This window comes from Alligator mississippiensis, chromosome 5, assembly GCF_030867095.1.
Source record: "Alligator mississippiensis isolate rAllMis1 chromosome 5, rAllMis1, whole genome shotgun sequence".
NCBI lineage: Eukaryota > Metazoa > Chordata > Crocodylia > Alligatoridae > Alligator > Alligator mississippiensis.
Genome location: NC_081828.1, coordinates 216,488,616 through 216,511,918, shown reverse-complemented (window position 1 = coordinate 216,511,918; position 23,303 = coordinate 216,488,616). Strand labels below are relative to the sequence as shown.

Sequence of the window (23,303 nt, the reverse complement as noted above, 5' to 3'; positions counted from 1 at the left end):
CGTCTGTAGGAATTGTTGCGACCCCAAGAAAACGAGTACAAGTGGGCAACAACTTCCTTAAGGTCCTGGAATTCCAGTCTTGGGCACATTTATCCAACTTGTGATTTTAGCATCAAACCACTGCTTCAGGCTATAGACCAAGTTTGGCGGGAGGGGGTGGAGGGGTGGTATGCAATGACACATTTAGGGAGACCAGCCAGATACAATGGATATTTTATCAAGGGTGGCTTTTAGGTTTCAGAGTTTTCAAGTCATCCCAGGAAATAATCCTAGTGGGAATATGGAGACCGCTAGATTATTTTATGGTTTAAGAAAAGACCTGGGGGTGCCCAGATACTTTGCACCGAGCATTCAACAAGGCTGAGCGATGATTTCCCCAAACCTGCGTGTTAAGCCAGCCACCTCAACGCACTAATGCATTGCAGATGCTCTAATGCAGGAAGATTTATGCTCCTGCCAGCGTAACATTTCTCTGCGAGCACAGAGCACCCTCCAGCATCGTGAACATCACCCGTGTCCAAGCCTGTTGCGAGGACTTAAGACAGAGCTGAAGATCAGTTCTTTTCCCTTCACCAGAGAGATTTATTGTTAACACCCCAGTTTTCAACTCCGTTCACAAACCAGAGAACTTTAAAGGTTGAACCAGCCTTGGACTACTTGGTAGCTTGCCACAGCAACTTTTATAAAGCCTTGAGAAATAAAAGCCAACTTTATCTGACTCAGTCCCTCCCAGTGCCAGCTCCTTTCAGCTAGGTGTTAGGTTTGTTTCAGTTCCTTCTACTTAGGTGTGAAGTTTCTTAGTGAGGGTCACTTTAATCATATCAGGTTTTGACTGATACGGGAACACATTTTGCGCACAGTGCACGCTTCCCCAAAAACCAGCTGCTGGAAATTGAAATGCACATTATATGTGAGGCGTGGTAAGATCAGGTTCTGCCTTACCAGGTGAAACCAAAAGTAACATCTGTACTTAATCCGCAGGGGACTGGCTGGTTAACGGGCTGGGCTCCTGAGCTGCTACTGCTCAGTTACTTACTACAAGGGAAAGATCTTTTTTTCCCCCCCTTCATTTTGCCTTTCAAAAGCAAGGTGCTCATTTTATCCTGGGGCGTATTGTGTGCCATAATACGATTTAACTAAATTCGAGTTGGAAAGCTGTTTGCTCAAAAATACCCATGTGATGTGGTGAGGAAAGGGTTTGAATGGATGGAGTTGTCCCCAGAGAACAGGCTGGGAGCCCGAGAAAAGGACGTTTCTAGTGGTATCTCGTACCAGTCAGCTTTCAAAACCAGGGGAGTGAATGGGGGCAAATGGAGAAATGGTGGTGAAAGAGGCTTTCTCCATGTGTAGTGTTATGTCCACATATGAGGGTACCGGGCTGTGATTTGCAATCAATTATTCTTTCTTATTTTTAGGTGGTGTTTATTAGCAAGTGAACTTTGGGTGATCTTCCTACAGATTACTCATAGGTTTCACGCTCATCTGAGCACTTAAGAGGAAACGAGGACTGTAAGGATGGGTGAAAGCAGAGGAAAAATTCTCGCCCTCCAAAAAAGGAGATGGTTTATCAACCTCCCCCCCCCTCCAAAATGCATCAATTATATTTGACCAAATAAGAGGAAAAACAGATTTTTGGATATCACTTTTTAGTACGTGGGTGAAGTTCAGTTACCCGCAAAAACTTCTAGCACAGCTGTGCAATTGTCTGTTGATTAACATGGAGATGCACCCCTTTTGAGCATTGCAGTCATGAATTTCCTTTATTAAAGTCATCAGAAACGTCCCTGCCTGGCTGATGTTAAAAGGCTTGTTTTGCCATGTTCTTGCTGAATAGAGAGTCGGCGATTCTGTTACCGGGAAAGGTTTCTCTGAGCAAAAAGTTAAGTTCGGTGTTGTCGCGATTGGGAGCCTTGTTTGACAGCTGGCAGGGCAACACCCGTTAAAACTTCTTACATAAGAAATGTTGGCATCTGCCTGCAGGCCTGTTTATAGACCGCTGCTCTTGCAACGTAGCTGACCCATTAGATGCGGTGCGATTCAGAAAGCAGGCTAGTGTAGACACAAGCCGATTGTGAGCTAGTGAACAGTCCTCAGCTCCCTGGAGATGGACGGTGCAGCTCGGTCGGTCGGACTTTATCATCTATGAGGCTCATGGTATTGGGCAGTGCTTTGGGGAGGAGGTGGTGCAGGTCCCCATCCCAACCTGGTAACTCAGAGAAGCGGCTGCCAGTCGGCTGCATTGTCCTTTGTCCTACGGGGCCCCGATTTCAATACGACTCTGTCATTGCAAGGTCTGTTGTTCACTTGCTGTTGGTTTGTTGGATAGCCTTGGACATCCAATAAGCAGAGAATCAGCTGTTTGTTACGGCTGCTTCTAAGAAGATCATTTTTTCCCTTGCCATTTTTCCTCCAATCGGTGTAAACTAGAACTGCAGCTCAAGGTGCCGCAAAGTTAAATCTTTTAATTTTAAGGGGTGCAGATTGGCAGAGGCCTGTCTCCTCTTGTTCGGGGGCCTCGCTCTTCTGCTGCATGTCCTTCTAGAGAATTGAGACTTAACAGATGAACCTTTTTGCTTTTGCAGACTAAGGACAGCGGCGAACCTGCAAGCAAGCAGCTCCGAGAAGATGATGAAGAGAGCGCCGTCAAACACATGTAACTATTTATCCGTTCACACTGGTCTCTTTGGCTGTGTCTTGTCTGAGGGCTGTTCCCCGGGGCTTGCTAATGAGCATACTTCCTTGGCTTCCATGATTTTTTTCTCAGTGGGAGCTCAGTCGCTCAGTGAAGATTATCTGGGATTAGAGGACTAAAGAGGGAAAGGGCAGGTGGTCTTGTTTCGGATATGGTAGGAACCGTGAGTGGCTCTTCAGTTTGGGATGGACTCTCAAGGCTCTCCTCCCTAATGGAGGGCTCTCAGGATGTGAAAGGTCCCAGCTTTAAATTCAGTGGCTGGCACTGTATCTTTATTTCCTCCTGAGGTGTCTTTCAATGTGGCGTTACCTTTGGTACCCAGGAAAGAGGACCCCAAGGCCAAACAGGACCCCAGGCTACTGCATTGTGGCCTGCATCACTGTTCTTCACACCTGTAAGGTGCGAGTCTGGAGCTCATCAACGGCAGGGTTTTGTTCTAGCAGAGTGGTGTTGATTTTGCTACCTGACAGGGTTAAATTCAATGAGATCGCAGGAACCTGGTGGTTTTACTTACTTGGTAGAAATCCCCTCCCTGCAGAGCTGCATTTGAACAGCTCTTCCTGCATTTGCTCAGTGATGCTGACTGCCCCTGCTCCCGGGGAAAGGGTTATGGGCAAGAACTGGTTCGAATTCTCTGCCGGGACAGCGGGCAGCTGTTGGGAATAGCCCCGAAGAGGCAAACCTTGTTCATAAACAGCTCCGCCTGTTCTTGTGCAGAGTGTAAAGTTCTGGGGCCCGGGTGAATAATGAATGAGCCGTTATTGCATTGCAGGCTCTTGCCACTAGATACCCAGAGTGAGCAACCAAGTGATACAGCACATTGTGACCGCTGCCGACAAGTTCCAGGCCTGCATCCTCTTGGCCATTCAGTGAGATGGCTGCGCCTTTTTGGCTCTCTTTGGAAGGACTAAGCAGTCATGGGGGAACCACCCTGGTTGACTTCCAGCCCTGTGGTTACTCCTATTAAATGTCAGGGTCTTGTAGACTGAAGAGTTTGAACCTTGTCTGAGGTCACATGGGGTCATATCAGACGGTTCTCTCTTTACCCCCCACTACACTTTTTTTTTTTTAAGTTTCCTTAAAGGTTCAGAACTGATGTAAGGGAAGGGTGGAGTTGAGCCTCATGCCAGCTGTTCCCTTCCAGAAGTCAGATTTTTGTGTCAGCACTCCAGTCTCTGCCCACAGATGCGTGTGCAAGGCTTCTGGTAAAGGGGTGGAGGAGGTAAGTGGCTTTGGAGTCAATTCAGGTCAAAGAAGACAGCTTTGCAATATTTTGCAAAGCTCAGTGTGTCTGTCCAAACACCACGTTTGCTGTCAGAGTCCAAATGCAGAGCTCTGCAGGGCAAATTGGAGCAGAGTCTTCCCTGCAGCGACGGTTTTGAATCATCCGTTCCGTTTTAATTGTGCCGCTGATAAAGATCTTAGCTTTGCAATTACACTTCTTTGATCTGCCTAGGAATTTTGCTGTTTTCTTCACCAGAAATACACAAACACACACGCGTGCGCACACACTTTTAAAAACATGGTTGGTCTGACTGAAAATATGGAGTTTAGCGCTCCAGGGAGCTAATGCCCTGCTTTCCCTTTTGGATTTTAATTTTCCAGCATTGTAGCTGGAACCTGCCAGCCCTGTGCAAAAGAGGCGAGTGTATGCTGGTGTCTGACAAACTGCAGGCCTGGTTATGATGGAAGATAAGTTCCTGGCAGGTCTGAGCTTGAGAGGCAGAAGTTCCACACCTCGGTTTTGGGATAACTCTGGCTTTGCTGTGGTCAGGGTCATCCCGGGAGTCTCGTAGCATAACGGAGAATGTGTAGCTTTCAGAGAAAAACTGCGACAGCATAGGAGTCGAGAACAACCCACATCTTTTTCCAGGCAGGTCAAGCATAGTTGTCTGTGTAATCCTGTGACCTGTGTTTAAAGCGCCGGGTGCATCATTTCATAGCATGATTTGCCTGAAAAATGGTGACTCACCTTGATTTCTAAAACAAAAAAAAAGTCAGAAAAAAATTGGTCTTCTTATCTTTCACCAGATTTGCTCACCTCCTTTTGGTTCATGTTAGCCAGAGCCACGATTTACTGCAGTAAAGGTAGAGAGAGCCTGCCACAAAGAGTGGGTTACCCTAAGGAATAGGCAGTCCGTTTCCCATGAAATAACCTGACTTAAAAACCAGGTGATCAGTGCATGAATTGGCAAAGTAAGTATTTTCTTAGCTCTCACATGAAGTCTGTGCACCTCAAGTTACTAGGGGCATGAGATGGACATACCACTATGTGGCAAAACCACTCCATCTTTGATGAAGCTGTATTAAAGTTGGAGTGGTTTTGCTGCTTTCACGTAGTTCCCATTTTGCCCCCAAATAACAAGTAGAGCACGACAGCTGCTGCCCTTTTGAAACTGTTCCAGATGTGTGTGCATTCATACCCTCTGCCCCTCCTGGCTGGGACCATCTTGGAGGTAAGCCACTGGAGCTGTAAAGAGGATGGAGGGCTTGTTTTAAAGCCACACATCCAGCGTTTCAATCCCTGCTGCCTTCTGCTGCGGTTGTCTTCCCCTGGTAGCATGGCTGCTTTCCAGGCCTCGGTGTTCCTGTTTTCTGCCCTGGACTGCACCTTCTGAGCCGACCCGATAACGAGGACAGCTATCAGCTACTGCTATGCAGGGGCCTCTGTCTTTTTTCAGGATCTTTTAGTAAAGCCTCAGAAGCAGCAAAAATGGAAACCACTTCACAGATTCACAGAAGTTTAGGGCTGGAAGGGACCTTGTGAGATCATCGGGTCCAGCCCCCCCCGTTCAGTTTTCAGATACTTGCTAGTTGCCTGTAGCCGCATCGTTTGGGTGTTTCCTGTCTTAATCATCCAGTTCTAACCCAAGGAGCTTTCTATTCCTCCTCTTATCTGAACCTTTGGTGCAGCGAGATACCAACGCAGAAGTGAGCACTGACTAGGCCCCTACGCAAAAAATACGACGCGCCTCTGGCGGGTCTTGCTTATAAGCCTTTCTAATCACTGAACTTTGGCTTGGAGGAGAGTTTCCATCTCAGACATATTCATGAGGAGCCTGTGTTTTTATTTACAGGGCTAATGACGGGGAACTGTGTCAGAGGGGCAAGCGGCTGTTCTGTTGTGCACACGATCAAAAGGCTGCAACTGCAAAGGACGGGTGTGGGTGGACTTCGGTCCTTCCTATCTGTGTTTGTGATTGGGGGGAAACCACACTAGTGATCTCATGCTGTAGATCCTCATAAGCTCTCACTCCGGGGAGTTATACTTCCCCCTTGTGAAGGACAGATAGGCTTTTAGTTTTGAAATGCCAGGGCAGCTCTGCAAACTTGCGCTTCTGACTTATCAGGAATGTAGAAAAAACATGCACGATAAGGCTGGGGAAGGAGGAAGAAGTGACCTGTGACTTCCCTGCAGTGCTAGAAATCGGGCGTCTCGGAACTGTAATTAATCAGCTGCTGGCATTTCAGCACTTAGTCATTCTTTTAACAGGGCAGCTCCGTGGCTCGCAGCAGACAAGTCCTGGGAGGGGACCGAGGAGCGGAGACTCGGGTAGTGGAGACTTGTCTTTCCCCTGGAGCAAGGCAGGAGGTCACGCATCAGGTTGAGATGACCAGCTTTCAAATTCTGTTTGGAAACAAAACAGGATGGCCAACCTGCTTGCCCGCGGCTCGCAGAGGGTGGACCAGCAAGGATAATATGAAGCGCTTCCTTTCTGCAAATGCATTTGCTCTGTGTTTTGGAAGGGGGCATTGGGCATGATTTTTACTTCGTAGAGGCCAGTATGGTATGTAGGGCATATCTCTGAGCTACAGTGGCGGCTGTTGTCCCATATCCACCTGCACTGGGGGATGAGCCTGTCGATATCCTTGACTCAGCCTCACGTGGGGTCGTTTAGATGAGCTGGCGCCTCCACGACATCCAGACAAAGCGAGGAACAGCACCATGTCTAAATGCCACTGCTGCTTAGTTATCCTGAGCCAGTTGGGTCAGAGCGGACGGCTCAACCTGTGTGAGGCAGGAGTCAGGCTGATGGGGCAGCACTTCCGGGACTGCCTGTGAATGAGGTGTCACTTAACCTTGGTGTCTGACAGGATGCATTGCTCTGTTTTGATGCATGGCAGCAATTGCAGCTAGGTGGGACCTGGTGCCTTCTTGTCTTCAGCTGAGGACCTAGTTGGTGTGATGCCTGTGATCGTCCCCTCCAGAATAGGTGCCTTTTGTTATCTGCTATACCAGGGTGCTGTGGTGAAGGCTGCAAGCAGTGTTTCACACTCAGCATTAGCTCTCTGCGCACTCCCAAATGCATCTCTTAGCCCCCTCTGTCCACCCTCCATCATGTCGGCTGCTGTCCACAAGGACTTTGCTTTTTGGGGAGCCTGAAGCGAGTCTCTCCGGGGTTGGGCTTGGTGTCCCGTGTAGCAAACATTTGTCTAGTGCCACAACTCATCCTGAGCCTGCCTGGTCACCCTTGTGCTAGCGTTCCCTTGCTCACTGCATGACAGTAACCACATCAGACAAGCAAGGGATGGAGAACCCCTTTGAAGTGGGGTTGTGAACATAGGCTGCAACTCTGGTGCTGGGCTGACTCTGGATCTGGTGGGACCATGCCCAGGCATCTGACTTAGCGGGTACCTGTGTATGCTGGATGCTTTCCTACCTCCGCCCTATTCAGCAGCACTCGGTGAGGGCTCTTCCCCCTCGCCCCTGGGATCCATCTCAAGATGGCAAGCACATCTCCTGAATGTGCTGCTTCGGGGACTCGCAGGCTCTCGGGTGTGTTTATTTTTTGGCATTCCAGAAGTGCCTCTGGCAGCTCCAGGCAGCAGCTGGGGGGAGCTAAATGTGCTGCGACACGCTCGGCTATGTTCGTGAGAGCTGCCAGAGTGCAAGCTCGCTGCCCCGGGGAGCTCAACTGCCTTGGGGAGCGGAGAGGCGAGTAGCTCTCCATCTGTCTCTGCTTGCCGCACTTCCACCCGAGTCAGGAATGACTGTTTTAAGCAGACTATAGTTCTAGGGCTTCTGTCTTGAAGTCCCATAGAGACTCCTGCGTCTCTTCCCCCAGGACACAGGCTGTGGACAGTCGTGCATTTGTAGTACTGCAAGTGCCCCCGTGAAAGTGCAGGTAGCAGAGCACTGGAGGATGCTGGGGGACTGTGAGACCCTCCCCCCCCCCCCCCATAGGGTCACAGGGCACCGTACAGACATTACATGGGGCGCTGTAAAACATAGCGTTACAGAGAAGTTCTCATTTCATCCAATAACATTTCTGCAGCACTTCCTCCGTTTTGTAGCTTTGCAGGGGTGTTGGTAGCTCAAAAATTCTCCTTTTTATTTTAATTTTATTTTTGTACTTGTAATATACTTTTTAAGGCCAAAGAAACTGCCATGTCATAGCCAGCACAGTGCCTCAGAGCCCATGAGGGCCTGTAGCATTGACTGCAGGAGGATGTGAAGGAGGCCTAGCAAAAGAAGATAGCTTGACAAATGGAAGGAGGTTGAGCCAGTCCACTGCATGGGGGGATTTTGAGGATAAATGGCCTGAAAAATCCTGCTGGAAATGGGTTGTCGGAGGCATGGGAGAGCAGATTTAAGAACTGCTCGGGGGTTGTGACATCAGGGGACAAATTGAAGGGCAAGGAGAGAAATGTGCCGGCTGCCACGCCAGGAGCCACAAGCGTTTCCACAAACAAGCCTTGTCGTACCCCGCTTGCTGAACGGGTCGTGAGAAGCACGGTCCGACCTGCCCAAGGTTGCCCAGCAGGATCAGCGGGCGAGCCAGAGCTGGAACCAGATGTTCAGGCTGGAAGAAAGAAGGCCAGATTTTCAGGCTCCAAAAGAATCATCTTTAAAAAACATGGGGCTCTTCGTCCACGTGCCAGGAACCTGCCAGGGAACCGCTCTGCCTGCAAACCTGCCAGCAAGGGCAGAGAGGCTCCCAGCAGAGCCCCTTCAAGACTTTGCAGCATCTGATGAAGGAAGGAAAGCTCATGCGCCGCTGATTGAGTCTATAACGGGTGTGGAGCCTATGGCCTGTGGGCCAGACCCAGCTCGTGGGGCTGCTCTGTCTGGTTAGTTGGGCTCCTGGCCGGACACCAGAAGTCGGAGGGGTTGGCTGTAAGGAGAGAGCCCAGAATTTGGGGCCTGTGGGCCCTGATGGACATGATCAGCATTGGAGGGCTAGTGGGGATCGATGCCCGTCCTTCTGCCACTGCCGCAGCTCCACCCTTCTCAGCCCATGCTGCAGCTGCCCCATGCCAGAGCTGCAGCCGTGACAGGGCATGGGGTGGCCCACCAGGTCCAGCATATGGGGCATGCAGTGCGAGCTGGAGCTACCACCACACTATCCTGGGTTGGAGCTGGAGTTGCAGCTGCCACCCCATGCCCTGCGGTGGACCCACCCCGTGCGGAGTCTGGATCCAGCCCTCGAGCAGTCCCACAGTCCAGATCCAGCCCGGAGCACAAAGCAAGTTTGCCACTGGGCTAATACAGCCCCTGTCGCCTGCACGTTCCCGACTGTGACAGACGCCAGCATTGAAAGTGGTACAAAGCCAGCAGCGTGCATGCATGCAGTGGAAGAGGGGCTTGAGGTTTCTTTCACACAATTGACCCCCAGAGGTGCCTGGGGACCGAGATTCGGAAAGCCTCTCCCAAATCAAGCGCTTGAGAGAATGTGTTTAAATCAAATATAACAGCAGTTTTAATACTGAAACACAACTGGTATGTGACTGATGAGGCAATGTAGGGAAAGCATTTCAAACCAACTAACTGCATGTTCAGTAATGACAATTTTAAAAAGATTCATCTCTCAATATACTATTTAAGTCCTACAACCTTAAAAGCCTCTAGCATGTGGCCAGTCTGCTAGGGGAAAGGGAGTTCCCAGCTAGGTTTAAAAATTTAAGTTTTGAAGAAGTAGGTATCTTGCTTCGCCCGCAGATGGGCCTTTCTGCCCTTACTTCAAGGCTGAAGGGCAGAGAGTCTGAAGTGAACCAGGATTTTTATATTCAATTACTTGGTTCAACTTCAAACCCTCCCCAGTAGTGCTAGGAAACACTGAAACCTGCCCAAGAGGTTATTTCATCGTTGCTATTAATGTGAACTCAATCTGATAGGGTTATTGAGTGTAGCTTGCTTGTTGTCAAGCAGAAATGCCTGTTTTTAAGCGCCTCGATAAGCTGCATCTCTCCTAAACCTGTTTTTTCTGGCATCAAACTACTACGTGGCTTTAGGTGACCTTGAGTCGACTTCTCTTACCTTTTGAACACTTCTTGCCTATGTTGTTTTCTCACCTTTCATGCCCTCTGTCTTCTCCTCTCTTACCCAAACTCTGGTCAAGCAGATGCTATCTCACCAGCGGTGCATTCATCCCGAATGCTTCCACAGCACGGCTTGGATTGCTCTCACGGTGCGGCCGTCGCACAAGAACCGCTGCTTTCTGTAGCATCTCATCTCTGCTGCGATGCCAGCCCGCTCCATGCCGTTAAGCAGATGCTGCTCTTCCCTCCCGAAATGGCTGCAGTTCAGGCACAGCAGGTTTTGAACGAGCCGAGTCAATCCACACTTCTTTTGTGTTGGCTTCGGTGCAGTTCGGGCTAAGCCTGTCGTTTGTAAAGGGCCGTGAGAGCTGCTCGTGGAAGGCAAGGTACCGGAGAAATCACAGGGATCTTGGCTGTAAGCCTGTGCGTTTCTTGGTAATCGACCCCCTCCACCTAGTGCAGTTGGGCCAGTAAGTAACTGGGTTTGGCACCGTGCTGCCTCTTAGCCATAAAACCTACAGGCCTTCGCAGCAGTTGGCGAGCAACAAGGGGGTGAGTGACACAGGCTAGTGTGAGCCAGCACTCCTTGATGTGCGCAGTGCCGGTGGGGATTGCAGTCACACGCCACATCCCACGCGCACCTCGGGGAGTCAGCTTCCAGGAACGCCGGGCACCGATAATTACAGGAGGCAGGTGCAGGGGCATCTGTGCCGAACAGTTAATTAAAGGGAGCCTCTCTTGTTGAGCGTTGTGTGTGTAAATCGAGCGAGCAACTGAGCGCAAGGTGGGATGGGGCTTTGCACTGCCAGTCCTAGCACGGTCTCCTTTATCTCTGACCTCAGGCCCTTCGCATACCTCTGCAGATACGGGGCAGTCTTTATCCTTGTGGCACTGGGCTGTTCTCTGTCTACCCTTTTAGCTGGCGGTAGCGGCCTGAGAACAGAAGTAGATGCTCGTGGTTCTCGGGTCCTTTTCTGATCCCAGACCTTGGGCAGTTAGCTACCCCTCTTTGACTTGACTTCCTCCCCCTGGGCGATGGGACTAAAGTGCCCTGACTGTGGGTTGGGGAAAGCTGGTGGCAGGGCACTCCAGGTGTTCAGTCTGCTATTTTCGGTTATTGTTTAACTTGCGTGGCTGCCTCTTGTGAGCTCTGCAGTCCCTTGCACGCGCTGTTAGGATGGGGATAAACAACACACTGACATCCGTGTAATGACTTTGGCTCTGTACGCTGATGTGAAGCACACTAGTGCTCAGAATGAACCGTTAAACCCAGGGAGCGCTCTAGGATGGTTTCATCTGCTTGGCGGATGCTGTTGCGGAGCACCGGCCACTGACGGTGTTAACGACCTGTGAGGCAGGTTGGGGAGCCTCCTCTGGGGCCTTTCCAGCAGAGGAGAGGCTGGGCAGGCACCTGGCTGGGCTGGGTTAGGAACAAGGTGTCTGTGGACTATATGCAATCCTTTCCACCCCCATATTCTATTGTTCTGGGTCCCTGCCCCAACAGCTGCTGTTCCAGGGCGTGGATCCTGCACGCAATTTATTTTTCCTTACCTGAGTAATCCCATTGAAGTGTAGGAGGTAATGCCCAGGGTTAAAGTTACCATACGGGATTGCATTTGCAGGCACAAGGCCTAAAGGGCGGAGCAGGGGGGCACCTGGAAGTAGCAGACAGAAGATCATCATTTAGCATTGCAAAAAGGCAGCCAAGAGTAGCTGAAAGAGAGGGGCTGATGAGCGTTCCTGGAGCCGGTCCTGTCCCTGCTGGGTGTCTTTTACCTCTGTCTCCAGCTGGGTTTGCTGGGTGAGAGGAGTCTGCAGTGAAATCCTCTTCTTATTTCTCTTTAGATGCTTTGCAGTGGCCTTTTATCTAAATGATGGGTCTAAATACCCCCAACGAGGTGCAGATGAGGGCAGTTCTTGTTAACCTAATCGCCCTTTGCTCTGAAGTGCAATGGGATCTGCTTACAGCTGTCCCTGCTGCCAGTGGCTGTACGCTGTGGTCCTAGTACAGCTCCCCTGGCTTCAGCCACTGCCGCCACTGGAGTTATAGCACGTGCAGACAAGCTCTGTTGTGCTTTCTTATGGGGAGAATGCACCCTGTGCTTTCCAGTGCAATCCGATTTGCCTCGGAGGAGCAGAATATTGCTGCCCCGCTCTGCTTTGGTCCTTCTTTGGCATTTCTCATTGGGTCACTGGAGAAAAATGTCCGAGCAAGCAATCATTCTCCTTCTGTGCACCTCTTGAAGGGGGAGGAGGAGTGCGGACAGTCTTGGTCAGTCTAGGGCAGTAATAACTGTGCTGGTCCAGGGACGATGTACAAAGCAAAGCTTGCTTGGGAATACAATTGTCATCTGCGTAACGTGGTTAAATAGAAGTGTGTTTCTACCTGGTGTTGTGCTGAAGTTTCATCTGCCTTTTTTTTTTTTAGCCCTGAGAGAAAGCATGTTGTGCTCAGAAGCTTCTCTAGCATCTCTCCCAGCCATACCATGGGTCCAATAAAAAATATGGCCAAGCAGCTCTTGTGCCTATCAATATATAGTTCAGAGTTTCTTCAATAGGGTGGGAAAAAGAGGATATTAGGCCTTGCCTTTCTGCCCAGTGACCACACAGGCCGGTGTGCACGTGGGCCTTGGAGGGGTTGTAAACTCAGGTCCTAAGCTCTCTTCTTTCTTTCCCAGGGAGCTCCGGCTGCGCAATTACAACCCTGAAGATGAAGAGCTCAAGAAAAGGAAAGTGCCTCAGGCCAAGCCAGCCTCAGGTAGGCGCCCAGAGAGGACTGGGAGGGTCCGAATGATAGCTCCTCTGTTTGTGCATATGGACCACCTGTCTGGAGGGCAGAGCTACAGGAATGGGACCAGCAGCAGTGCAAGCCTCTTCTGCATGTCCCTCCATGGGGGTGGGAGGGAAGCACAGTAAAAGGAGCTTTTCCATCCTTGGTTTCTGCTCCAAACTCCAGCAAGGGTCTCTATCACCTGATCTGGGTACGTCTCCTAGCAGTGGGGCTGAGATCCTCTGAGCTCCTGTGTTGCAGATCCCATCTGCCATCCATTGGCTGGACAAACTGACCGCTGTTGCCTTGACCCGGAGACCTTCAGAGGAAAGAGTCTGTAGATGGTCACCAATCTTTGGCTTTTTTTCTAAATTTAAAACTAAATTAGCAATTGCAGTAACTTTTCCTCTCCCGTTTAATTATAATAAATAAGCAGGTGCCATCAGACATACCTCACACTCTTTGACCTTTGGGGAAGCAGCACATCTCCAGGGGTCAGCTGGATTTCAGCTTGTACACTCTTCTTGGATCTTCTTCCACCCTCAACCTTTGTAGTACACGTATGCGAGCTCTGGTACATAGCGGCCTTGTGGAGATGTTACCAGTAAGATTGGAAGTGAGCAGAGAATTGTATATAAATAATAATATACACAATAATTATACATGTAAATAATTACATATCATTATTGTAAATATTTATATACACGTGTGTATAAACACTTGCACAGCTTTATAGTAGCCATATCAAATATGCTAGAACGTGTAATTAGCAGGTTGCACCTGCATTGAGTAGAACGGTTCATACAAAGCTAAGGTTGATGCCTGCCCCTGGTTGTTATGTGCTTGTATTTACCAGTCTGGGGTTTTACCCTGGGCAGAGCGCTGTCTTATCGGAGCGCCTTCCTGGGGTTCAGCAAGCAATGACTGACATCTGTCAGGGGGTGGATGTTCCCTCACCAGCTGACAAGCTTCAGCTCTGAGCAGCCCTTTGGACTGCGTGGGCAAGCACAGGATGTGGGCTTCACCTCTCAGCAGATAGAATAAATGAGCCCTTTGACTGGATGTCTCCAAGCATTTGGTGGGTCAGAGGCTTGTCAGGGAATGAGTGGAGCACCTTGCTGCTAGCTCACAGGTTTGACTCCAGCTTTGGGTACAAATGGCAGAAGGGTCCATCTTGCTGACAGCTTGATCTCAGTTCAGTGGTGTTCGACTCGGGTTTTAATAGGCAGGTGTCTCTGTCTGATTAATTGGCTCCTTTCAGAGTTGGTGGAGAGTGCTGGAGTATGGAAACTGAACTGTCTCATCCTCTAGTGCAATGGGTCTCTGCTTTGTTAGATGCAAGTTGCTCCTTGTTAGACTTAAATCCCCTTTCTTTAGACTCAGGACCTCCTCAGAAAATGCCAGCTCTTAGTTTTCACTTGTTTTTCGATTAAAGAAAAATACCAGAGCAATTCGTCTATCACAAACAATTTGGACCACAACGGTTCAGAATGGTTTTTAATGCTGTGGATTCCTATTTGAAATCAGATGGAGACACCTGCCTATTTGAAATCTCTGTATTTATCTCGTGAATCATGTTTGCGCACCTAGCAGGGCTAATGATGCATGGCATCCCACAGCATCCTTGACAAGGCACCACAGGGTGCTCAGCACCCTGGTTGAGAATCACTGCCCCAGTGGTGATTCTCTCCAAGTCTAATTAGTGGCAGCGTGGAGGGTGCTTTCTTCGCTGTTCTTTTGATCCCTTTCTGTGAGCTCAGGACGTTGGTCTCCAAGCAGAGGTGCTAAACTGTTGGACATGTAAAGCAGTATTCAAGCCTGTGAACAAATGACTTGCTTCTCAGAGGATCTGACGTCTCCTTGAAGTCCATCCATAGGAGGTGCCTGTACTCAGCACCAGGCCGCTTTCATTTAATAGCCCACATTTAAGCAGTCATCTTTGCTTAGCAGTAATTGCAGGGCTGTCAGTCCAGCATCGCTCTCCAGCTCTAAAAAAACACTTACCTTTTAATTAATGTTTTTAAGAAATCCCCCTGCTGCTGCATGTTGTCAGTGAGCCCTCTAGAAAAAGGACTCTTAAAAAGATGTCCTAAAAAAGGATGATTTTGATTTTGAAAGGGTGAAAGATAATAGAGTGGTGCCATGTGGAGAAGGGATGGCTACACTTGGAAATAACGGGGCCCCTGTTCAGTTTGGCTAGGGGCAGGATCTTGTGGCTTATTCGTTTATAAAATGGTAAAAGCTCCTCTCCTCCCCCCCATCAAAGTAGTGTGAAGTAGGAATCACTTTCTTGACTATTTCCCATTGTCCCTCCCAGCCCAGCTCATCATCAGAGCTAGGATCCTCTCTGTAAAGACCTAGAGCCTAGAGATGCCTGACTTCAGGAAATCGTCCTATGGGCACGGGATCAGGTACTAGAGCTTTATGGTCTTGGAAGCAGGGAAATGTACAGCGTAAGTGAGAAGTCAGAAACGCAGCAGGTGTATCAAAAATAGGGAATAAGGGTTTGAATCCTTAGGAGAAGTGCATTGAGTTGGGTTCAGGATGCGTTTACATTGGTGCGATAGGAATAGCTGTGGCAGGAGAGTCCTCTAGTGGGAAAAGGGCACAGGGCAGCTGAAGAAATGCGTGTGCTAGAGTCCAAGACAGAGGCGGCATAGCTGTGTCCAGATGGGGCACTTTGCTGGGTGACTTGGATTTTTTCACTCCCAGAGCTGATGCAGGATGCCGGCGAAACGCTGCAGCATGGGCAAAGCCCTAGAGAAGTTCTGGGAACAATGTTCAGGTGATCTCTGCAGCAGGTTGCTCCATCTCCAAACCCAGTTTGCTATCTGCCAACAGCTGCTCCCAAAATCCTGGCCCAGACCGAGGTCTGAGCACCGCCCGGGTCCAGCTGTGTTACCCTGCTCACCTGGACTGAGAGGCAAGGGGCTGAGGCCCTTCCCTGCCCTGCTTTTGATGCATCTTTCAGGGCAGAGTCCTTGCCGGCAGCCCCAAGGAAGGGGGAATCATTCTGCACCGTGGAGTTTCTCAGCACTGCATTTCTAATGGTAGGGGCACGTTGCAACAGTCCCTCTTGTGTCCTGGACAAGTGTTGCTGAACTCGGTTCCATGTTTTAGGAGGGCCTGGGCTGCACCCACCAGCTGAAAGGCAGCGGAGCCCAGCTCCAGCATCCACACGGCTCTTTGTTTCTCCCTTGTCTCTTGCTCCACGTGAGGCTTTGCATTAGCTTTCAAGCAGACACTTCTATGCAATTCAGGTACCCTTAACAGCTCTGCCAGTGGGGAGGTTTGTTCTCCCTGCAGGAGACAGGAAAGAATTGAATCGTGGACATTTCTGATTTCTCTGCCTGATGCAAATGATTGCAATGGAGGGTTTAAGTACAATGTATCTCAGGGTGTGGTCTCACCTCAGTCTCCTGTGGCTGCCTTCATACCAGATACGTAGTCACTGTCTGCTTCAGTGTTATCTGCTCTGGAAATGCTGCTTCTTCAGGGAGGCTCAGACTGAAGTCGTATCCTAAAGAGACATCTCTGCCGCATTACTGATAGTGGCACAACTTGTATAAAAGGAGTTTATGTTCTGCTGTCTCTACCGCTGCTGTTCCTTGCACTTCCCTCATCAGACAGTGCTTGTCCCCGTCCCGTTTGGGGTCCATGTTGCTTTCAGGGTCTTGCAGCTGCAGTATTTGGGTTGCAAATACTGCAGCGGGGACTGGCTTTGGATCAAAGCAAAAGGCTGCATGATTCTGTCCCTTCAAAAACATGAAGCAGGGATCCATGCTGCCCTCGTGCTGGCTGTTTTGTATGATGAACATTAACATTCAGTGTCCTGTTGTTCCCTCTAGTGGAAGAGAAGGTGAAAGACCAGCTCGAAGCAGCCAAGCCGGAACCCATCATCGAAGAAGTGGTATGTGCTTGGATCTTACTGCCCCCAATTAAATGCCCTTTTCTGCATCCCATCAGCTTGGCTGTTCTTAACTGAGAATTCCCCTGTTCTTTCTCTCCTAGGATTTGGCCAACCTGGCTCCCCGGAAGCCGGACTGGTAAGTGCTTCCTGGAATTGGAGCTTGTCAGTCCCAGGCAATTGGGGTCTCCCTGTGGTAGGAGGGATGTCCTGCAAGTGTTGCCTTAGTTTTAGCCCTTTGGGGTGGTTGTGGTTGGGTCAGAGCTCTGAGGAAAAGGCCTGGGGGTTACAGTGGACAGTTAGCTGAATATGAGTCAGCAGTGTGCCCTTGTTGCCAGGAAGGCTAATGGCATCCTGGGCTGCATTGGTAGGAGCGTTGCCAGCAGATGGAGGGCAGTGATTCTTCCCCTCTATTCAGCACTGGGGAGGCCACATCTGGAGTCCTGTGTCCAGCTGTGGGCTCCCTACTGCAGAAAAGATGTGGATAGATTGGAGAGAGTCCAATGGAGGGCAACAGAAATGGTTCAGAGGTAGAGCACATAACTTGTGAGGAGAGGCTGAAGGAACTGGGCTTATTTAGTTTGCAGAAGAGAAGACTGAGGAGGGATTTGATAGCAGCCTTCACCTCCTTGCAGGGGTGTTGCAAAGAGGATGGAGGTGAACTGTTTTCAGTGGTGGTAGATGACAGAACAAGGAGGAATGGGCTCAAGTTGCAGCAAGGGAAGTTGAGGTTGGATATTAGGAAAAACTTTCTTACTAGGAGGGTAGTAAAGCACTGTAGTAGGTTCCCCAGAGAGGTGGTGGACTCTCCATCCTTGGAGGTTTTTAAGACCTGGCTAGACAAAACTTTAGCTGGGATGATGTAGTTGGGGCTGGTCCTGCTTGGAGCAGGGGGTTGGACTAGATGTGACCTCCTGAGGTCCCTTCCCACCCTCATTTTCTATGAATTCTGTGGAATTGGAGGAGTAATATGGAGGGAAACTTCCTGGCAGAGAGATCCAAGTACAGAGCAGTCTCCCAAGACATGATGGGCATATTCCCATGTCTGGATGAAAAGGCTGGAATGTAGGAAACAACACTGGTAAAAATCTTGCAAGGAATGAACAGGGGTTGGCTCTCCAGGACAAGCTAGATGGCACTTATCTCTGGCTCCTCTGGCTTTCTACAACAGAAACAATCTGTCTTGCTCATGTCTGATAAGGGTGTAAAGCTTTTATTGCTTGCATTGGGTTCACGTCCTGAGGCTGAGCTGAGGTCCATCTCTCGGTGCGCTGTACAAGTATGTAGTGCGAGAAGTTTGTACCCCATGCATGTGTATGCAGACATCGGGGTGGGAGTGGGGTCACGCACTACTGGAGCATCGCATGTTGGAGAGCGAGCAAAGAGATGTCACCAGCAAGTAAATGGATGTTACCAACAAGTTTTTGCAGCCTAGAGCATGTGTTCAGAGACAGCTTGGTGGGTTTCTGGGGGAGATGATGGCTCCTCAGCTGGGTTTTGTGTCCAGTTCCCAAGTCCCACATAATGTAGATGCAGGACATGGTCAGTGCTGTGGATCAGGGGTTGATCTGCTGAAATCTGTCCCAGACACCCTGCGCAGAGCATGGGCACTTCAGCATCAAGCTGCTGCTGGTAGCTCAGGGGACTCTTTGTGGCAGGGATGCCCCATCAGCCTGGTTTGCACATCCTTTACAGTTGTTTTGCTGATGCCAGCCACGTGCCCTGTAAGATGCAGCAGAGTCTCTGCCCCAAGGAGCTTGCAGTGCCAGTAAGGGGTTTCTGTGGCTATTTGCTCAGTGCTTCATTGAATAAACACAATGGTGCTGCTTCTCTGTACTAGCCCGCCCCCTCTATTCATCACTCGTGTGTTAAGTGCTCGTTCTCCTCCCCAGGGATCTAAAGCGAGATGTTGCCAAGAAGCTGGAGAAATTAGAGAAGAGAACGCAAAGGGCGATCGCCGAACTGATAAGTAAGTGACTGTGGCTGTGGAAGTGCCTGCACCTGAGATCATCTGGAGCCAAGAAGGGCTCGGCACTTCTGGAAGCAGGCCACTTACTTAGATCCCTGGGCATTTATCTCAGGAGGTCTTGGCTTTGTTTCCAGCCAGTAAGTTCTGCTGATTTTCAGGTTTCTCTGGGGCTTCCTGGCAGAAGAGGAAGCATGACCATCATGAGGAGAAAGGAGCAGGCAGGGAATGTTAAGGGGGTTGGCTTTGTAGAAGCCTGTAGCTTTATGGCCTCTATTACTTCCAGTTCAGTTACAGATCTTGACTTCAGAGGCCATTTAGCATCGGGGTGGAGAGAGAATTCCCAGTAGATGGCCCCCACCGCTTACACCACCCCTGGCTAACACAGGCAGTCATTTCTATCGGGCAGCAGTGCTGGTCTGTACGTCTCGGTGACTAAAGGCTTGTGAAGTGTTAAGCCCACTGGCTACTTCATGCAGACTCAGCAGTTCTCAAGTTCACTGCTAATACACACTGTAGTCTTATCCCTCTCATGTAGCAGGAATATACCTACTAGTGCATCCTGTCCTGCCTGCTACAAGGACTGGGGGCTGCATTGTACTTCCTGCCAGTGCAAGCTGAAGTGAATATGTCCTGGAAAAGGGCCCCAAAATGATCATTATCTGTTGAAATTAATAGGAAAACAAGTCAGATCTTTCAGGCCCCAGAACAGTGTCCGTTCAGCCCCTCCCCAAGCTAGGCCTTGTTCTTCTGCAGAACAGGCCTGCAGGGGGGGAAGCCCTGGTGCTAGCGCACGGGTCCCAGCAGAGCAATGCAAGAGACCCCACCGGGTAACTTCTGCATCCCAAGCTGAGCTGTGCTGGCCAGAGGCTGCCTGGCAGGTCTCCGTTGTCAGTACAGCAAGACCCGGAAACTGGGCTGTGTTACTTGCAGCTGCTGTAGTGCTACAGCAGTTTAGCTTTAACGAGGGTGGTTTAAGTGTAGTTCAAATGATCGTAACACGTGTAGGCTGCATTTATTCCTCACCTCTTCTTAAATGGGCTGGTGGGGTGGAAGATGGGTTTCCAGGATATCCAGAAGGGTAGTTCAGTGGGCAGCTCAGTGTCGGCCTTTTTGGCCAAGACCTTACGGGATGCTCTTAGCGCTGACTTTCTCCCCCAGAGTGCAGGGAGGAGTGATGGGCTGCTTCGGGAAGGCCTGATTCTGCTCTCACTGTGGGCTATCCCCAGATTAGTGACACGACTTCACCAGCCTTGGACCCGGCATTGGAGCGATACCGCATCTCTTCCAGTCATGACTGGATCCTGAGCTGAAGCAGGGGAGCAGGATGCGTTGGCTGGCAGCTGCTAGGCACAGAGGCCTGGATAGCACAGTTGGGGTCCTCTGTCTTCTCGTTCAGATCCCGGTGTGGCTGCCTGATGAGGACATGAGAATTGCCATTGACTGGGTCAGACCATAGGCCCATCTTGCCCAGTCTCCTGTGTCACACAGCGGCAGAGAGTAGATGTTGGAAGGGAGGGTGAACTAGGTCTGCCCAGATGTTTGTCCACTTCCTCTCCCACTTGCAGCCTCCAGCATGTAAGGTCTGGGAAGTTCTGATTCGGCGGCTGTGCCGCTCACTCCTGTGCTCAATAGCTACTGATGTCCCTTTCCTCCAAGAATGTGTCCAATCCCTGGTTGAACTCAGCTTCCACCACATCTGGTGGCAATGACTTCCACCCTTTAATGACAGTCTGGGTGAAAAAGAATTTCCTTGTGTTCGTTTTAAACATAGTACCTGCTAGTTTCTTGTTGTGACCCCTCTTTCTCGTATTGTTAGAGACAGCCAATGATAAATCCCTATCAACTTTCTCTTCCCCATTTGGTGTTTTGTAAACGCTTCTAATGTCTTCCCTCAAGCCCCTCTTTCCTAAATGAAATAGTCCTGGCCTCTTTAGCCTCTCCTCCTATGGAAGCCCCTCCATCATCCTTGTTGCTCTTCTCTGGACCGTCTCTGGTTCTTCTCTATCCTTTTTGAGGCCTGGGCACCAGAAATGGGCACAGCATTCAAGGCATGGACATGCTGTGGGTTTATAAAGGGGCATCATGATGCTTTCCATTTTGTTTGCAAATCCCTTCTTCATCATCCCTGCCGTTTTGTTTGCATTTTGGCTCCTTTGGAGCACTGAGCGGATGTTTCTAGCTCAGTGCTCCACAGTGACTCCCAGATCTCTTTCCTCACGGTTGCTGACTGACTTTTCCTTGCAGGAGAGAGGCTAAGAGGCCAAGAGGATGATCTGGCATCGGCCGTGGGATCAGCAAAACAAGAAGAAAGTGATTCTGATTGAAGAGGGCCAGCTGGCTGCCCCTGGGCCTGTCGGATCCACCTTGCTGCTCACCTCAGCCCCCACGGACTCAGGCACAGGGGCTTCTCCCAGTGGGATACACTGGTGCTTTAGCTGTACACCCTGCTGGAAAGGGACAGATCAAGGCAGCCCCGTTCTAGAAAACCAGGCTGTCTAACTTTGCAAGTGCATTTCACATGGGAGTGTCTTGGGGTATGTCTACATTGCAACTGGGAGGTGCAGCTGCAACCTGGACAAACACTTACGTTAGCTTTAATCCCATCAGCTCACACACTGGTAGCAGTGACAGTGAGGCAGCAGCCAGGTGTGCAGAGCCCATCATTAGGTGTCCGTTCTTGGTAAAATAAAATCTTCACTGTTCTCAGTTCCCCAGCTAGCGCAAGTGTCTGTTTGCTGCAAAAGGGTCTCCGGACTGCGGCGTAGATGTACCCTGCAGTGCTCTTGCCCTGTGCTGCACACTCTGCTCCAAGAGACTGTACCTGGTGCAGGACATGGGCTCAGGGGTACAGGGGAAATAGGGTTCAATGGGGCTGTCCTGAGCTTGTCATATAAAAGAGGGTCAGCAGTAGGGATCAGGATCAGACTGAGACAGAAAATGCCAGATTCACAGCAGCCACAGTCCCACACTCCCAGAAGCAAAGCCCTGTGCTCAGTGGGAAGGTCACCATAGCAATACAGGCCCTGCCTGCACTGCCCAGGGAACCATGCAGCATCTGCCCAGCTCGACCAATGGGCTGGAGAAGGGGTTACCACTTTCCCTGACCAGTACAGACCAGTATATTTCCATGCAGTGGGGGCTGGTGCACACAGGTCCCTTTATTTCCTTGCTGCCCTGTTTTCTCTCTCTTGCAATCTGAGCACCCAGCAGAACTGTAACACATCAGTTATTGCCTTTGATGGGGGTTTGAATTGCTGCCCAGCTTTCCGGCACTTCGATATCAAAAGCAACGAGGACTGTAACTTGTTGCATAGAGACCCCGCTGGAGATGAGATCCTATCTGGCACGGACAAAAGAATTCCTCGGCCCATTGTGAAATGGCTTTGTTGCTCGAGGATTATATTCTAGGCTGTGGGTCAGGGAAAGAAGCCTCTACTTTCTAGCAGAGAGGCCAGCAGACCATTTGCATTTTGTTTTTCTGTTCTCTGGTCCTTCCCTGGGGGGTGGCACAGCGTGCATCATATCAGTGCTTTTTTTTTTTTTACTGGCCAAGCTTGGCTCTAATAGTTTTCCTAATAAAATGATCCAACAGAGATATGAAAGGCCACCTCCTTTGTGAGTGGTACATGGACAAGATGGTCCAAGGGCTTCAGAAATCATTCATTTCCATCAGGTTTGGTATGTGGGACAGTGGATGAGCTATGCCCCCAGCATCTGGAGGTGAGTGAGGAAGATGACAGTCAAGACGTTGAAATGCAGCTCTCCAAGGAAAGGCTGAGCAAATGAGAGAGTCCGGAGAAAAGGAGGTTAAGGGGAGACATCACAATTTTCAAGTATTGGAAGGGCCAGCGCAAAGAAGAGGGAGAGCGACTGTGCTGGAGAGGGCAGGACATGGAGCAGCGGGTTCAACCGTTGCAAAGCAAAGCAGATTGAGATGAAACCTTAGGTAAGACATCCTCGCTGCAAGTGCAGCAGGGCAGGGAACACACTGCCCAGGGAGATGGTGGAGTCTCCTTGTGTGTGGAGTTCAAGAGGCTGGATGGGCATTTGTCTGGGATTACCCAGAAACAGCAAATGGCGCATCTGCGCAGGGGGTTGGATTAGATGACCGGTGAAGTCCACTCCTACCCTATGAAGGAGTCTAGGTCTTAGCTGCCTGCCTTATTTGGCAGCACCATGGGAGGAAGGGTGGGAGTGAATGGTGCTCCTGGCAGCTTCAGCTCCAGAGCCCTCCTGCTAGCCGGAGGAAGTCGGGAACGTGCCGTGTTCAGTGTCAGCTTTTTAAGGCCCCTGCCATACGGTACATACATGATGCAATTAGCAAGTTAATTGCACGGTAAATCGGCCAGCCGCATGTGTAAAGTAATTATCACTCAAAAAAAATGTCCATCCAACTGTCAGAAGAGCCAGCCAGGTACAAAGTTTCATAGGTTTCATAGGCATTAGGGCTGGAAGGGACCTCGGAAGATCATCGAGTCCAGCCCCCCGCCCAAAGGGCAGGACGTCAGCTGGGGTCATAGGATCCCAGCAAGATAAGCATCCAGTTTCATCTTGAAGGTGTTCAATGAAGGCGCTTGAACAACCTCCGGTGGCAGGCTGTTCCAGACCTTGGGGGCTCGGACAGTAAAGAAATTCTTCCTTATGTCCAGCCTGAAACGATCTTGTAGCAGTTTGTGACCATTCGTCCTCGTCATCCCTTGGGGCG

The 23,303-nt window shown here is 50.2% G+C and overlaps 1 protein-coding gene across 2 annotated transcripts in view; it reads left to right on the top strand.

The window, feature by feature from the left end:
• The window catches only part of CCDC12 (coiled-coil domain containing 12), a 67,014-nt gene extending 44,823 nt beyond the window's left edge, over nt 1-22,191 (top strand). For both annotated transcript variants that reach the window (XM_019480697.2, XM_006277314.4), the window contains exons 2-7: nt 2,583-2,653; nt 12,631-12,710; nt 16,571-16,632; nt 16,734-16,768; nt 18,522-18,598; nt 20,843-22,191. In XM_019480697.2, the coding sequence (XP_019336242.1) occupies nt 2,583-2,653; nt 12,631-12,710; nt 16,571-16,632; nt 16,734-16,768; nt 18,522-18,598; nt 20,843-20,922 (405 nt within the window). In that variant the 3' untranslated portion in view covers nt 20,923-22,191. The remainder of the gene's footprint in view (nt 1-2,582; nt 2,654-12,630; nt 12,711-16,570; nt 16,633-16,733; nt 16,769-18,521; nt 18,599-20,842) is intronic.
• Nucleotides 22,192-23,303: the final 1,112 nt, after the last annotated feature.